General features: G+C 38.0%; 1 protein-coding gene across 1 annotated transcript in view; it reads right to left on the reverse strand.

Annotated features, from left to right (window-relative positions):
• Positions 1-720: 720 nt before the first annotated feature.
• Pds5b (PDS5 cohesin associated factor B) overlaps positions 721-17005 on the reverse strand; it is a 135477-nt gene continuing 119192 nt past the window's right edge. The window contains 11 exon segments of the mRNA XM_076923832.1: positions 721-906; positions 2363-2501; positions 4797-4907; positions 5009-5448; positions 9630-9735; positions 11465-11610; positions 12269-12286; positions 12288-12332; positions 13194-13313; positions 13611-13743; positions 15276-15390. Of these exon segments, the coding sequence (XP_076779947.1) occupies positions 871-906; positions 2363-2501; positions 4797-4907; positions 5009-5448; positions 9630-9735; positions 11465-11610; positions 12269-12286; positions 12288-12332; positions 13194-13313; positions 13611-13743; positions 15276-15390 (1409 nt within the window). The 3' untranslated portion in view covers positions 721-870.

A 17005-nucleotide genomic window follows, 5' to 3' on the forward strand; every position in this document is an offset into this window, starting at 1 on the left:
AGTAATATCTATACACAATAACATTCTAGACTATTAAAAGCCCATTCAAATTACAGAATTTTATTGATACAGTAGATTAATATAAACTGAAAAAAGATGATAGAATGGAATAAAGAATTTAGTACATTATTTTATAACACACTCTTTAAAATTAAAATACTTTAAATCTCTTTCTTAAAATTTTCATTGCCATGAAAGGCCAGAAAATTCTGGGACCAATACTGAGGTGTAAAGTCATCAGGTAAGTTCAGGACTATCTCACACGCCGTGCGATGCCCCAGACAGAGGCATGTCCAGGTATGCTGGCAGATGCTTCAGCATCTCGGGAGATGATGGGTGCCCTGGAGTAAACACAGATGAGCTACAAAGAGGGGCAGGAAGAGACCACTTAACTCCAACAAATAGTGACATCGAGAAAATGACACCAATTGTTGAAAACAAATTTTCACAGTAAAATTGCAGAAAATTCAAATACAAACACTGACAGACTACTGCTTAAGATCCACCCTAGCAAATGCTTTTCAAATTAATAGATCTGGTAAGCAGCTGGGTACTGTCAGTTTAAAGCCGCAGATAAAAGCTATACAAGCACTTTAGAAGTCAGAAATGGGGGAGTGGGATTATTTACACGTTTCTTCTTTAGTCTATGTCTACACAGCCGTCACACATGACACTTTCACAAGACTCTGGAGTCAATGTCATCACTGTGTGAGTGGCTGATGCATGTGACCACAAATTCATGGTCATCAAAAGTCCAACTGTCCACACTTTGGCAGTCCCATTTTGTGCATCACAGGCTTTATTCAGCCTCATACTTGACAAAAAATGTTTTTATCCCCCAAGCTTTCACAATGGAAGTTAATGACGTGTTCATCGTCTCTCTCGTTTAGAGCTTCGCCGCCGTACCTGAAGAGAAAAGTCAACAGATGACCAACGTAAGCACATTCACATTTAAAGTACCAACCATCATTTAAAAACATTCTTTATTCTCACACATTTCTGAATTTCTTTGCATTTCTTTTCCTAAAACTGTCCTCCTCTTTCTTCTTATCTTCAGATATTAAGGCCTCTATGATGTCTACATATGGACAAGCCCACAAGCAGCCTTTCCCAGGCAACAGATTCTTTTCCTTCTGTATTAATGCTTAGAAAGTCACAGAGCAGTGTCCCTAGGTGAGTAACAACTACTCTCAGATCCATCATCTTCCTAGTTCCTTTCTGTGGCAGAGAAAACACTTGACTCTAGGTCATTTTAGGACAGAAGTTAGTGAGTTTGGCTCCCAATACTTGGAGACACATCTACACAACCTTGAGTTCAAACATACTACTACCATTTACTAGCAAGGCCTATAGGAAGCTTAAAACTCTGATTTGGAAACAAGGTCAGTATAAATCAGCAGAAGGAAAGGAACAGGATTTTAAGTGAGTGAACCTAATATACAGCTGCTCTCCATTACTGTGACGACTCAGTTTTAGTTCCAATTCTCTTCCTCAAAGTCCTCAAGAAACAAAGCAGAGCAGCTTTGAGATGATTTAGATGAGACTCATCTAAACAAACCCTGGATAGAATCACTGAACATACAAAACAGAATTGGCCCACAGAGTCCAATTCTGGGAACCAAAGAACTCAAGTTTCCAAAATGAAAAGGATTGAGAGCAGATCTAAAACTTTAGCATTAATGCACCAGGAACACAGTTCCTATTTGTGTTCATTTTTCCCAAATGAGAAGTATGAGGTAGGGGACCAGGAGGGGGGCAACATTCGGGATGTAAGTAAGTAAGTAAGTAAGTAAGTAAGTAAGTAAGTAAGTAAGTAAAAGTAGTATGTGATAACCAGCAATAGCATTTGCTATTTAAAAGAAGGAAATCTCTGGAAAGCACCAGCTCCTACTTCTGTAAAAGCAGCTCCAGTGATAACCATACAAAGCCAGTTTACACCTCAATCCCAAAGGCTGATCTGAGTTCAAGATTCACTTTTACTCAGTGTGGCTTTCTTCTGGTTTCTACCATGAGACTCAAAACAGAAACGTCACAAACATCTGTGAAACAGGAGTTCACACTTCAAGGAGACCAGTGTCTAGACTGGCAACAGGAACCTGCTTAGACTCCTCCCACTCAGCTGACAGGTTCTCTAGGCATTATTATAATACCCATCACCCTCAAGTAAGTTCAAGCTCCCCTCAAAGCTGTTTCTCCATTACCCTAGCTGGTAAGTAAAAGAACATGGCAAACTCATCAACCAAGACATACGTATCTAGAGTTACAGACAACAGCAAGCATTAAATGGAGCTGACTAAGTATCTACTGGCTCAATTTTTACATTTTGTAATACCATATACATGACACTTCAATAAGGACATACATTTCCCACAGAAATGTCCTCCTCTTCTGCTCCTTCCTGTGGAGTGTCGTCACTAACAGGAGAGCTGGCCTGAAGTACATCCATTTCTTCACTTGAATCGTTTTCTTTAGTAGCTACCTGTTTGGAGCGTCCTACACGGCTAAAGCAAAACACATAAAATAAAATGAGAATCCCAATATTAAGTTGTGTATTAATTCACTGGAAAAAATGTCTTAAGTAGTTTAATAAATTTTTTGTCATTTTTATTCTCAATCATTTCATGATATAAGAAATAAATTTTCATCTTGACACATAAGAATCTTACAAAGTTTACAGAAAAAAAGAAAGGTGTCACCAAGACTATCACCATAAAGGATCTGTCAACAAGCGGAAGCCAGTACCTATCTCAGCTTTCCTCTGCATCAGTCTTCACTACGTGGCTCAAGGCGAGCACCCTCTGAGTAGAGAGCAGAGCACTTTCTGTCACACTATCTCAGACTGTGCAAAGAGAAATCTGAGCCCGGAATATGAATGCACCATCGTCCCTGACACTGCTACCACCATTCATTCCTACAGCTTGCCTTTTTCTTTACAGAGTGATCCTTTAAAAACAGAACAGATGCTGTCACTCCCATAAAAAACCCTGCACTGAACCAAGAATAAACTTGTAAATCCCTTCAGATGGTCCTGGCCTACCTGTCTATTCCTGACAGTTAAAATCCAGTAAACTTTTTTGCCTTTTCCAGTTCCTTGGATTTACCAAAATTTTCCCACTTCAGAAACTTCATCTGTAGTATTCTTTCCCTAACTCTCTATTTGTTTTGTATTTATATACTGCGTGTGAACACAGATGTGCCACAGACAACCTGTGGAAGTCAAAGGAACTCAAGGGAACTGGTTCTTTCCCCCTACCATGTGAGAACTAGAGACTGACCTCAGGCAGTCAGGCTTGGCAGTGAGCGTCTCTACCCAGTGAGCCCTCTCACCTCATTTCTTCTATTAGTTTTAAGTAATTAATTCACTGTCACATTAGAAAAAGAAAAATTCTCCAACTTCCTTCCACTATATTCTCTTAAAATGCCTTACATATTTTCAGGACACATACCAGAGTTATAGTTTCATATTTGTACGTTACTACTTAGTGACTGTTTGCCCACTGGAAAGCAAGCCTCGTGAGAATAAGGTGTGTTATGTGCCACCATACAAAATTACATGGATGATGATGTTTTTCAATTATATTATAGTTAGAACACAAAAAGCAGACAAATTATAACATGTTATTATTCCAGCTCTGGAAAAAAACTGTCTAGAAAGTGAAAGATAGTCTAACAAGATAAAATAAAAAGTATCCTTCTATACTAAAAAAATATATACTTAGGTTCTGAAGGTTTATGGAAAGATTTGTGAAACTTAAGGGGAAATCATAACCTATTTAAGCTCTCAAGTTTACGATGCCCAGATATTAAGAAAAAGTTATAAAGGTGAGATACTTAAAATTCTATTATTTAACTGCTATAAAATTAATGTCAAGCTACTGACTATTGCTTAAGAAACAATGATTTTGCTTGTTGGATCCAAACATAGTTAGGAAGCTGTCATAATATTGTACTTAGCTGTACTTCTAACATTATAGAAAAATTATGTGGAGGAAGGCATGAAGCACTGTGACACTTGGGCAACTTTTCTTTTTCCTATGGAACACACAGGAACAGGAAAAACTCTATGGTACCCAAGTATTTAGCTGAGATGTGCTGGAAACTAAAAGAGATAAGTGTAATACCATGTCTTGGTAGAGCCGTTTACAAGACGATGTAATTATGTTTGATTTTTAAAGGTACTCAACAATGATCTCCAATTCTGGTGCCAACTCTTCAATAACGTTTAAAAAGTCAAGTACTGGGTACAGCTACACAGTGAGCATGCCTAGGAAGATATGACATTTCTGACTAATAGGACATGCTATTCTGGCTCTACTTTTATAACAGGAGATCGCCCTGCCTGGTGTGCGGCTGACAGTGCTGGTATTCATGCTATGGTGATGACTCTGGACAAACTCAATGCTCTCTTATTAATGCATTTGTGTGAGCATCCAAAAGTACACAAAGATGCAAGCGTCAAAAAGTAGAGTAGGGAATGATTAAGAGGAATTGTAGCCTGCAGCAATGAGGAAACCTGGCTGATGCATAGTGACTACTGAAAATAGCATGTTTGTATACCTTAAGACTATATAACTATTTGGAATTCATTTATAAAGACTTCTCTAGACCTTTAAAAAGTATACAAATATTAATTGGGCTATTAATTCCCTAGATAAGTTTATAAAAATGTCTTACCTAGTATATTTGAAAAATATTTGGACAAAATATTTGGAATTTAAATAAATATGCTTATACACTTATAAAGTTTGTAAAATAATTTGAAATTGATTTGAAATTTAATACTATCTACAACTTACATATTTTTTTTGGGTTGTGATGGTGATGGTGCTTTTGATGGTCTTCCTCGTCCTTTCTGTGGTGTAGACTGTGTGGATTCAACTGCACTAGTTTCAGGAGATTCTGCTCTGCTTTGGGGAAGACCCAAATGTGGACAGCATCAGATTATGATTTACATTATGGTAAGCACATTCACTGCATCAATGTCCAGTTTAGGACTGCACACACTCACCTCTGCTGTGCTCTCTTTGATGTGCGGTGCTGCTTGCTTTTTGACTTCTGTTCCGTGTTTCCAATTTGTCTTTCTTCTTCTTCATCGTCGTCTACTACAGGAGGTGCAAGTTTCTTCTTGTTTCCTTTCTTGGATGTTTTCATTGCTGGTTCTTCCTTCGATGTGCCCCCACCAGGAGGTTTTGGTGGCCTGCCCCTTTTGCCCTTTTTTGGCGGGCTGTTCTGCTCATCCTCATTTTCCAGGAGCTCCTCCTTGTGCCTCTTCTCCTCAGGCCACTGCTGCTCGTCTGAGTCTGAAGCTGCATGGCCTCTTTTCCGGCTTCGCTGGCTGCCTTTAGGTTTCTGTTCCTGTACCAACTTAGTCAGGTCATCCATACCTAATTTCTCTTCTGGGTCTGTGACAGGTGCTTTTTTCCGACTTCTAGGCTTTTCCAACTCAGACTGGAGGGAAAAGGATCACAATTTTTAAAATTAAATTTTGAAAAATGAAATTGTTAGGGCTCAGGGTGTGGTTTAGTGGCAAAGCCCTTGCCTAGCATGTGCAAGGCCCTGGGTTCAAGTGCCAGCATGGCAAACAAACAAATAAATAAAACTATTAGCATTCTGAATATTGTCAACTCCTAAAATCGTGTGACATACTTTTGTCACAAATATGTATCTAAATATACAGTTCTTAAATATAGTGCAAACACAGCTCTTTATGACTTTGATTTGATTTGTAGAATGAAGAAGGCCTCATGATGCTGCCCAGGCTGGCACTGAACTTTTCTCCCATGTTAAGAGTTCAAATTAGCTGGGATGACAAACATAGGCCACTTAACTTAGCTATTTTCTAGAATTTGAAAATTTCTTTTGAGTAGAATTTCATTTCTAAAACAAAAACCCCTATTTTTATTAGTTCTTTGAAAACCTGATACAATGTACTGTGATCACACTCACCCCCCAACTCATTTAAGATCCACCTCTATTGTCCTATCCATTCAACTTCTTGTACACACACCCTTAAAATTAAATAATCCGAACTCTAATTTGCACTACCCATATACTCTCAGGTATGGGGACATACACTGGTGAACAACTGATGAATCTTCATTCTTAAATTTAGGATACAGGGCTTTGAAGGGAACCCTCTCAAATTGGTACAATATTGTATGCTGTCTCTCAGTGAAGGTGAGCACCACACACTCAGTGCCAGGTACAGGTGACACTCAAGCACCGGTTCCCATTGTCTATTCACCTGGATCTAATTAGACCACAGAGTAACAATGTGCTATACATGTTTGTGATATCATCATAAAGAACTAGTTTTATTTTCTAAATGGAGGTTATGAGATACAAAACTTTCAACACATCCATCCAACACTAAAAATCCAGAAACATCTCTGATTTAACTAATTCAAAACAAAACAGTATAAAAGACAAGCACACACACACACACACAAAAAAAAAAAACCAGTGTTTTCAAATTTAAAATAAAATCTTACTTTATATTCAGAGAATTTGTGTATAAATGAACAATGGAGATTGTCCAGACACCCAAGAATGAGAGTGTATATGAATATTTAAGAAGTAAACTTAATTCCCAAAAGGTCTGTACAGATTTAAAGATTTCAACAGAAAACAGGGCTAGAAAGACAACTTGTAGTTAAGAGAACTGGCTATTTTCCCAGAGAATCAGGGTTCAATTCCCAGCACCCACATGGTGGCTCACAAGCCTCTGTGACTGCAGTTCCAGGGGGCTCCAATGTCCTCTTCCAGTCTCTGTGGGCACTAGATACACATGATGGATATTCATACATTCAGGCAAAACACCCATGTGCGAAAGATATCCAGCTATCTATCAATCTAGCTAGATACATTTTAAAAAAAAAGATCAACAACAACAACAAAAAAAACCTGTAACTTAGGGGCTGGTGAATAACTGAGTTAGTAAAGTGTTTGCCTACAATGCACACTGCATAAAATCAAGTGTGGTGGGTTCAGCAATAATGCCAGTATGCACAAGGGGAGGCATCGGAGGCCAAGGTTATCCTATTACAGAGTGAGTACAAAGCCACAGTGAGACTGGAGACTGTTTCAAAATTAAAATAAAATAAAAAAGCGAGAAGGGGTGGGAGAGGGAGGGAGGGAGGGAGGGAGGGAGGGAGGGAGGGAGGGAGGGAGGGAGGGAGGGAGGGAAGCAAAGAAAAAGAAAGAAAAGTTATGGCACTTTCTATCTGTGAACTGCCCAATTGTGTTCTTGGTATTATTTCTTTTGTCTAGGTCATTTTCTGGGAAATCTACTCTTTTGAATATATTCAACCTTTATTTTCATTTTTGGTATGGTCTAAATTTGTACCCCTTCAGGTGTTGAAGACCTCACATCCCAATGTGGCGCTATTTGGAGCTAAGGCCTTTGGGTGATAATCTGGGGGAGGTGAGTCATGGAGGGGGGTCCTCAGGTTAGATGTCCTGTCTCCTTCATCTTTTTCTTCTTCTAGGAACTTAATTTGCTGAGATTATAGACTCTTTTCCCACCCAAAGAGTCTCTGGGGACTGCAGCAACCATATACTACCTCACTGTCCAAAGCTAAACACACCCTTGTCTGGTGAACTGATGCTAGTTATAGGTCCTGTTTTAATGTCTACTTATCTTTCCACATGGAAAAAAAAAATCAATAAAATCTGAGTATATATTCACTATGAAGGACACTGTTACCAGTCCAACCTTTTCCTTCTCACAGAAGGTAGAACAGTGTCCCCAGTCTCTCGGTTGTAGGACTTCCCACACAAGTGCTCTCTGCTACTTCCTTAGACTCTGTTGACGGTTCTGTTTGAGACTGTGTACTCAGCTTGTCTCTCAGTATCACAGAGGTTACTGCGATGAACAGAGTCCATCAGATGTAGCAAAATCACCAGAGACACAAGTTATACGCATGAACACATACCATGCACAGACACCACATACATGGTTTTCCTTCTTTGATCCTGAAGATCAAACTTGGATAAACAAACTACACCCCTAGCCTTTTTTGTTGTTGCTGCTGTTTTGTTGTTGTTGTTGTTGGCAACAGCCTCTGTATGTATAACATTCAGGCTAGCCTTGACCTTACTATAAAGCCAGGACTGGCCTCAAACTTACAACACTCCCGCTTTTGCTATAAAAAGAAAACCACGAGCTTGTCAATTAATCTATGTTTGAGTATGATTCCAACAATAAAGAATTTTCTTGATTAAGTAGAACTAAAAAAAATATAGATTTTTTTTTACTAACTTAAAGAGTTTCTCTCCCTCCCCCTCCCTCTCCCCCCCCTCTCTAGTTTTTCGAGACGGAGTTTCTCTGTGTAGCCCTGGCTGTCCTTGAACTCAGAAATCCGCCTGCCTCTGCCTCCCAAGTGCTGGGATTAAAGGCGTGCGCTACCACCGCCTTTAAAAGATTCTCTTCTAAAGACCCAGCAATAGAACTCCTTTCTGTTACTGATCCTACATTTTTTCTAAGTTTTCAATTTTTAATGCTTCTTGTATAAAACCTTTTCAAGTGTGTGTGAGTGTTTTGTCTGCATGCGTTATCTCTGCACCACACATCTGGTACCCATGGAGGTCAGAAGAGAACGTTGGATGTGCTGGCACTGGAGGTAAAGGCAGTGCTGAGAATCAAACCTGTGTCCTCTGAAAACCAACCACGTGCTGTAACTGCTGAGCCATCTCTCCAGCCCACTGGGGAAAACTTTTGACCAGATACTTGACTAATGAGGATTTAGTAAAAATGTTAATTATAAAATGGAAAGAAGAACTAGGCTAGCTAGATAAATTGAAGAAACTTGAAAATAACTGAAATATGCTGGTAGGAGAAAAAAAGGGCAAATAAGATTCCAAAGAAATCAATGGTAATTATTTTATTGAAAATTCTCCTCTCTGTTTCTGAGTCAACCATATCTACTTCATGGTAGCTACTGCTCAAAGGCATGAATCGCTGTAACAACGAGACAGCATCAGCAATGTATTTAGGCTAACTCATTTCTTCAGTTAATGAGTAAGTAGTCATTGTTACTGGACTGGCAAGCACAAACTATCCAGTTTACAGACAAGAAAATGAATTCAGAAAGCCCTGTCAGTCACTCAAGAAATGTTCAGAGCTCAACTGGAAAGTCCAAACACGCCCAGTTACCAAATCCACTAGGCTGTACTGGAATATGAACTCTGTATCTCAGTGAATCTTCACCAAATTTGTCTTCAAGTAACATTTACAAATAATAGCTATCATAGAAGCTATTTCTGTTAATATTAAAAACTTTCCAAACAGGAGGAGGACTTTCCAACAGGAGGAGGTAGACTTTGGGACCTGCATTCCATTCTCTCTTCCTAAGGCCATGTCTAAAATACTGTGTTAAAAAAGAAAACAGAAAGCTAACAATTCTGAGTATGGAACTGACATGTTTGACTCTAAAGACAAAGAATTAAGATTATTTACCTGAAGACCAAGAATCACATAAACTCAAAATAAACTGTAACACTGAGTTTGAAACTAAAGCCACAGAATATGAATAACATAAAAATTTAATAGCAACTATAATTACCTGGCTAAAGAGCAAAAATGACTAAAGCTATTACAATTAGGAGCATCAGTCAACCAAGCATCTCACCCTTACAAGATCAGAGTCTTCTCTCTTGTCACTTTTTTTTCCTGGCAAAGGTGAAGACATTGTATAATCTTCATTTTCACTGTGATCCATTTCAGAGCTATCAAGCCTTTGAACAGAGACATATGTAGTTATTTCTACAATCAGATAACATTAAAGGTATTTTTGATTGTTTCAACTGTATAGCTTTATAACTTTAAAAGCAAAGACTCCATTCATTTTAAAGATATTTTGTTCTATCAGATCTTGTACCAAATCAGTAAACAATGTAGCTCATTTAATAAATTAAGGAAATAAATAATAAGTTCATTTTACCTATGATGCTTGGAAAACTCAATTTTATTTTGGAGCACAGCATGGAAATGAAAACCTGTTGCTAGTGTATCCGGCTGGCCTCCATGCACCGTGCCCTGCCCTGTTTGTCCTTGTCCCCATGTCATCTTTACTCCTTGTGCAGCAATAACACGCAGTCACTACGTTTCTTATTTGACTCCTTCCTCCTTTTACAACACAAACACTGATTTTTGGCAATTTTACTTAGTATGTAAACCTGTGCAGGGCTGAGAAGAGGCTCATAGCAGGCTTGCTGAATGAGGTAGCAGCATATGCTCTCACGCTCTTAGAAAGCTCTAGTCTTCTGCGTCATCCTTGCCTACTGATTTTTCAAGCTTTTTACTGGATATGATGACTCATGTCTTCAATCTCAGAACTCAGGAGGCAGAGGCAGGGGGATTTCTATGAGTTCAACATCAGCCTGGTCTATATACCAAGCTCAAGAATAGCCAGGGCTATCTAGAGAGACCCTGTCTCAAAACAAACAAATCTGTTCACATACTATTGAGTATTACAATCTCATAAATCTCAAGCTCTAGCCAACAAGAGGACGCATTTTACAAGTTAAAAAAAAATCCTTGTTAAAACTACTTTTAAAACCAAGTTTATACATACATATAAGAAAAAGAAATTCAACCAATGTCAAACAGTATACACACCCATATTAAGTTATTATTAACACTGTTAAGATGCTGTATGTTTCCCCAAAAAGTTCCTACTGGGTGCAACCCACTATGATGATAAAGCTATTCCCAAGTAAAGGCCCTGCAACACTGCACTCTACACAACTGGTCTCACTCATTTACTCCCATGGGAGTGTTGCGGTAGAGCACAGACCTCATTGTTTAAAAAAATGACACAAAGACAAAACCCCCACACTTCACTTACTGAACGTATTCATTCAAGCACTGAAACACATGCAGAGGCCAGAGGACATCCAGGAAAAGTTTTTTCCCCTTTACCATGTTAATCCCAGGGATCAAAATCAGGCCATCAGCTTTGGCAGCAGGTATCTTTATATAGTGAGCTAGCTCTCTGGCCCCTGAATGTTCTATGTATGACTGTTTTCTCTGCATGTATGTCTATGCACCACATGCATGCAATGCCTGCAGAGGCCAGAAAAGGGTGTCAGAAACCCTGAAACTGATGTTATAAATGGCTCTGAGCTCCTGAGAACCAAACCTGGGTCCTTTGGAAGACTGGCCAGTGCTCTTAACTACTGAGGCATCTCTCCAGTCCCTGACCTCATTATTTTTAATAATGTATGAATGAGCCATAAGTGAACAACTAACTGTAACTGGTAAACCATGAGGCCAAATAGTTACTGTGTGTACTAGCAGAAATTACTCCAATAAGCTTATATATGGAAAGCCAAGTGTTATTTGTCAGTAACTACCAATTCATCTCTATCCAGTGTCATGAAATATTTATATTTGTATTATTTTAGATCTCACAGCCTTGTTGGAGTCAGTATAAAACATGACGTCTCTTGTGTGTGAACTTGCCTCCCCTTTATTCTTCCAGGAGAGCTTGGGTTTGAGCTGCTGCTTGCGTTGCTCACAGTTTCCATTCTTGATGATTTGGTCTGAGACTGTTTGCCTGCTGATGAAAGTGGCTTATTAACTGCTCCTAGAACATTGGCTGTTTTAGGCTGAAACGAGAAATACATAACTCTTCCTATTCAGTTAACATTAAAAGAAACAAATTAGCAACAACTTCAGTCCATTTACAAACAAATCTCAAAAGTTTATAGCCCTAAGCAAAATATAGACAATAAACTGAGTATCACTGCATAAATTAAAAACTTATAACAGTTCATGCCTATAATTCCAGCACATAGGAAACTGAGGTAAGAGTACTAAAGCAAGCCTGGGCTACCTAGCACGGTAGTTTCAGAACAGACAAACAGCAAACCCCCAAAGACAACAGAGCAATTGAGTTTTATTATTTGGAGGAAAAGATTTTCACAGATTAAGACAATAAATGAAATACAGACCATTCATAAAAACAGAGCCTTGCTATGAAAGGATGTAAGACATCTTTTTAATGATTTTTATCTAGATTGATATAAAAAGTCTAAAGGATAAAGGTTTCATAGTTTTGCTATAAGCCTTTTTAAAAAGCACATCTTAGCTGGTATCTACATAGTAAGCACAATTAATTTTTAAACCTACAAATGGAAAATAAATAATTATATATTTCCTACCTTGAGACATAAAAATTTTTTAAAAAGTAAAATAACATAATTAGGTCAATAATCACACTAAATTAACTACCACATAAATACTAAAACAATTCTCAAAACATACTTTTCCAGGAGTGAAAAAACGATTTCATTTCTGGAGGCAGGTAATTTTTGGTGTTACTAAAATTCTGTAAGCAAAGAGAAAAGGTCGTCAGTGAGCTCTAGAATAGCTCCACAAACAAAAGCCAACCGAGAGTACAGGAGAGCTTTTACTTTTAAGTTCATATTTATTTAAACTAATTAGTTCAAACATGAAACTTCAGGCAGTGGTTCTAACAGATTAACCTCACAGCAATTCCAGTATCAATGTGCCAGATAATACACATTCCTGCACATGAAGGCACACAGACCCCTGCTATGCTGCTCATATCAAAGTGAGTTGTGTAAAAAAGACAAGCCCTTTAATAACTTTAGGTAAACACACAAGGTCATTTTAAATCTAGATATGCTACCAAGATCTTAATTGGTATACTGCTTTCAATACAAAGATGCCGATGGTGTTTTCCAAGTTCTGTCATTAAATAAGCTTAGAGAAGAGTCTCTGTGAGGGCTGATGTAACATCGTATTGGGTTGTGGTTTATGAGTATCCTTGTATCCTCCCAGAGCCTTGGGCCTATCCCAGTGTCTATGCTCTATGTGTTTTGTCACACCACCTGAACAAGGGCTTACAGCTTCAGACACTATATATATATCAGCATTCCAATTCCCATTTTGAATCAAGGACTATTAAGTCAAAATGTTTTGGTAAACTTCTGCCTGTGCTCTTAGCATATAGTCTTTGACACAAACTCTGGATCTTCCTACTTAGTATCTAATCACTCTGAACCTCCACTCTGGTCCACTCTGGTCCACAGTCACATTCCCGAGCCTGGTACCTTTCCCTGCTATTTCAGAAACTCTTACTGTTGATCTTGTCTTGTCTTCCCACAGCCCAGTGCTGAGCACACACTCCATGTCAACGCCCACAAACAAACTCTGAAGTACTTACCTTGTCAGGCTGGGTGAAGAACCGAGCTGGCAGCACCGGGTCCTTGGGAGACTCCAGACTGTATGTGGTGCTCTTGGACATGATAATGTTCATGGCGACATCACATACAGTGTACAATTTCTGCAATGGTAGGTTTTAGTTAGTTATTAAGACTGGCATCTTAGACTCAGGTGTAATTCTGGAACAACAGTAAACTAGTGAAAGAAAACTTCTAGATAAACATGGTGGCTTGTATTAGTACAACAAGATCAGTATGATTCAGTATTAGAATTACTACTAAATTAACACTAGTTTTGGTATAATAATTCTGTACTAGAAATACCAATTATCTCTAACAGAAAAAATATTGTTTATAAACATGAAAGAAGTTGTATAGTCTATACTTAAAATCAAAATTACTCATCATAAATTACATACTTCATTCATTTTTGTATCATCTGGTCCTTGAGCATCTTTTGTCTGTTTAATATTTTCTACCATCTTTCTGATAAATGCATGGCTGTTGTTTTCATTTTTAGCCATCAATATCTCCAGAACAAACCAAAGGCATCTAAGAACACAAAAACAAAGAAGATACCAAGAAAAATCTTTTGTTAAATACTGACACAATGATTCTCAATACTAATATAATGAACCGAGATTATAATTCCAGAAGAAGAAGAAAAAAAAAATAGAAGCAGCTACAAATCAAAATGAAACAGCAGGGAAAAGCCCATGTCACACATATACACTATAATAGGTCAACAATGCAGAGATAAGCTCAGATTCTCAGCAGATTTCTGCATGAGAAAGGTTAAAAGAAACACAAGATGGAAAGAACAGAACGATTTTAACTCTATTCTATGACAGTAAAGAAAGACTGGCTGTAATACAAGGGGGTAACTCAAGTCCTGAGAGGACATCTTCTAAAGAACACAGCACCTGACCCAGAGGTCAGGAACAGTTAACAAATGAGAAAGAAAAGCATGGCTGACACCCATACTGTCTTCGCTTACTGAAGAGAAACCTTAAATATCATCTCTCCTGTAAGAAATGAAAGAAATTATAGTTGATACAGAGAGGGAAAATAACAGGAAAAAGAAATATGAAGCAAGATACTATTCTAAAGGAAATTGCAATGGCTCAGGTTGTGTTCCATAGTATGAAAAAAATCAGGGCAATCAAGAAAGGCAAAACTCTCAAGAACATGCCCTCAGATTAAAAAAAAAAAAAAAAAAAGGCAGCCAGAGTTTTTCATTACTGATAACCACTTTAACACAGAATTTATTTTTAGAGATACTATTTTAATAATAGGTATTATGGCAAATAAAAGTGATAGATACTGGATTTTCCTCTTGCCATAGTAAGCTAATGGTAAGTTAAAAATTTATTTTCCTGCAAGACTTCAAATAACTATATTTCCATGAGTCGAGAAACCAACCATCAAAATATTTTACTAGTATATCAATAGTATACTAAATTAACTGACTTGAAATCATAAGTTATCTTTTATAACAAAAATAGGACCTGAGCCTTCAAGTTTATTCTACGAATTATGTTGGTCTCAAAATATCTCTCAACATCATGATATTCCCTATTTTGTCTCTACACAGACAATAACCTTTAATTAGAGAATAGCAATGAAGTTATAACTAAGAATACTTCCCTGGTTGTGAATGTGGCCCATTACGATGAAATTCTTCTTTCTTTTTACAAAGACAATCATTGCAAAGAAACATGCACTTACTACCTGAGTGAGGACATTACCAAGTCATCTCACATGAAAACCTACAATTTTAGTGGGAAATAAAAGATGAGAAGTGCATAGAAAGTTTGAGTGGATTACTTCAGTAGGAAAGTCATACCACAGCTGCAGAGACACAGAACTAAAGTTTAGTAGTTTCGATCACATTCTGGAAATTGGGTAATAAATGCAATGTACAGAGATGAAAAACAAAGATGGACGAGAGACTAAAAAAGAACCTTAGCAAAATGAAACACACAACAACTATAATTAAAGCTAAAATTAACATCTCATTATCAGCAGTAAGGAAGTAAAAACAATTTTCAGAAAATAGGAAAATGGGATGAAAACAGTCTTACTCTTTCACATCTTTAAGTTGTTCAATATCCTGTACTTTGACATAGTCTGGGTCATGTGCCAAAAGGTGAATTGTATATGGAACAACATACTCTGGTAGAAGAGACAATAATTTTTCTGAAAAACAAAAAACAAAACAAAAAAAGACAAAAAGCAAACAAAACATCCAGGTTAGAAAGATCGAATCACATGCTCTCTTGTACACTTCCTACATCCCAGTGATTTCCCACATGACTGAAGAACACTTTGCATCCTGTGCTCAGAGACATGGCAAGCAGGTTAAAGTGCCTACTTAGCACATGAGGTGCTGATCAGCAAGGGCAAATATGTAGTTTGCAAATGCCCATGGAAAGAGTGATCCACACACACTATTCAAGATGTAAGAGCTATCCTTTCTTATGCTGGAAGAACTGTGTTGATGTTCTTTGATAAGCTCTCAGAGTGGGCGTAAGAACAGAAGTAATGGTCAGAATGTAATAACAGGACTATCCAAAAGAACAGAGCTCCTCTAACAGTGTAAATAACAAATAACTTTTCAGTTTAAATCCAAGTATTTTTAATCTGTTGACCAGAATAGCAAATTATATAGCAGAGGTCAGAAGGGCATGCAAACTATATTTGGGAAACAGTATCCAAAACGACTTGGATTTGGTCTCCTACTTCCATTTTAGTCAGATGTTCAACCAGGAGCATAATGTACGCCAATAGGCACCAGCCTGTCTTTGAAAAGTTTCTGTGTAAGTGGTTATGAAGGAGCAAGCATGAGAGAGGGAAAAAAACCCAGCAATTTCAAATTACAGTGATATTTAAGTTAAATTGCGTCAAATATTTATAGAGTGCTGTATCTATGTAATACAAAAATATATGTGACCATGAAAGGCACCCACTAAAGTATAAAGAGATGGACGCCATGGAGAAAGTACCTAAAGTAAGAATAGCTAGTATTACTGATGACTTCTCTGGGTCATTCATTATATCAGGTGCTTTATACACATCATTTTCCAACTGATGGAGCAACCACAAGAAGTGAGTATCATAATAGAAATTTTACAAACCAGGAAGCTAAGGTGGGGATTAAGCAATGTGGCCAAACATAGCCAGTAAACTACAGAGGTAGGATGTGACTACAGTCTTCACTTTTTCCAAGGTAAGGAAAAAGGACAGAGGATCACAGTGGCCAAGTGATGATAAACATGTATCTTAAATGACTCAATGTAGTGCACTATAGTTCCCAGCTCAGTCTAGAAGAGAAAGTAATTTGCAGAGCTGAGAACAAAGTGGGAAAAGGCAAGCTGTGCAAAACTTCAAGTAACCCTGCACACAAACCACAGGGACGTACTCAGTGGAGAATTTAAATATGAGCTGAGCATAAAATACAAATAGCCATTGGGTGTTTCAATGTCACTTGTGAGCACTTGAGAACCTACATGTATTTCAACCAAGATGGAAGGAACGAACAGCCTGGTCTGTTCCAGAAGGGTAGCATACAGTGGTGTGGTACAGTGGGGATGGGAAGGGAGGGACAGAACAGGGCATTACAACACAGTGAGAACTAGAGGGTATCTGTGATACCCCAACTCAAGAACAGCTAGGATATCCATGACATCTGGAAGAAGGTCTTAATGGGATTTGGTGCTGAAGAGAGGAAAACATGCACAAAGAATGCTTCTGCTCTAACTTGGATGACAGGGCAGGTGACAGGCACAGGAGAGAAGCAGCACACCTTGGGAGG

Source organism: Arvicanthis niloticus, chromosome 24 (genome assembly GCF_011762505.2).
Source record: "Arvicanthis niloticus isolate mArvNil1 chromosome 24, mArvNil1.pat.X, whole genome shotgun sequence".
Classification (NCBI taxonomy): domain Eukaryota; kingdom Metazoa; phylum Chordata; class Mammalia; order Rodentia; family Muridae; genus Arvicanthis; species Arvicanthis niloticus.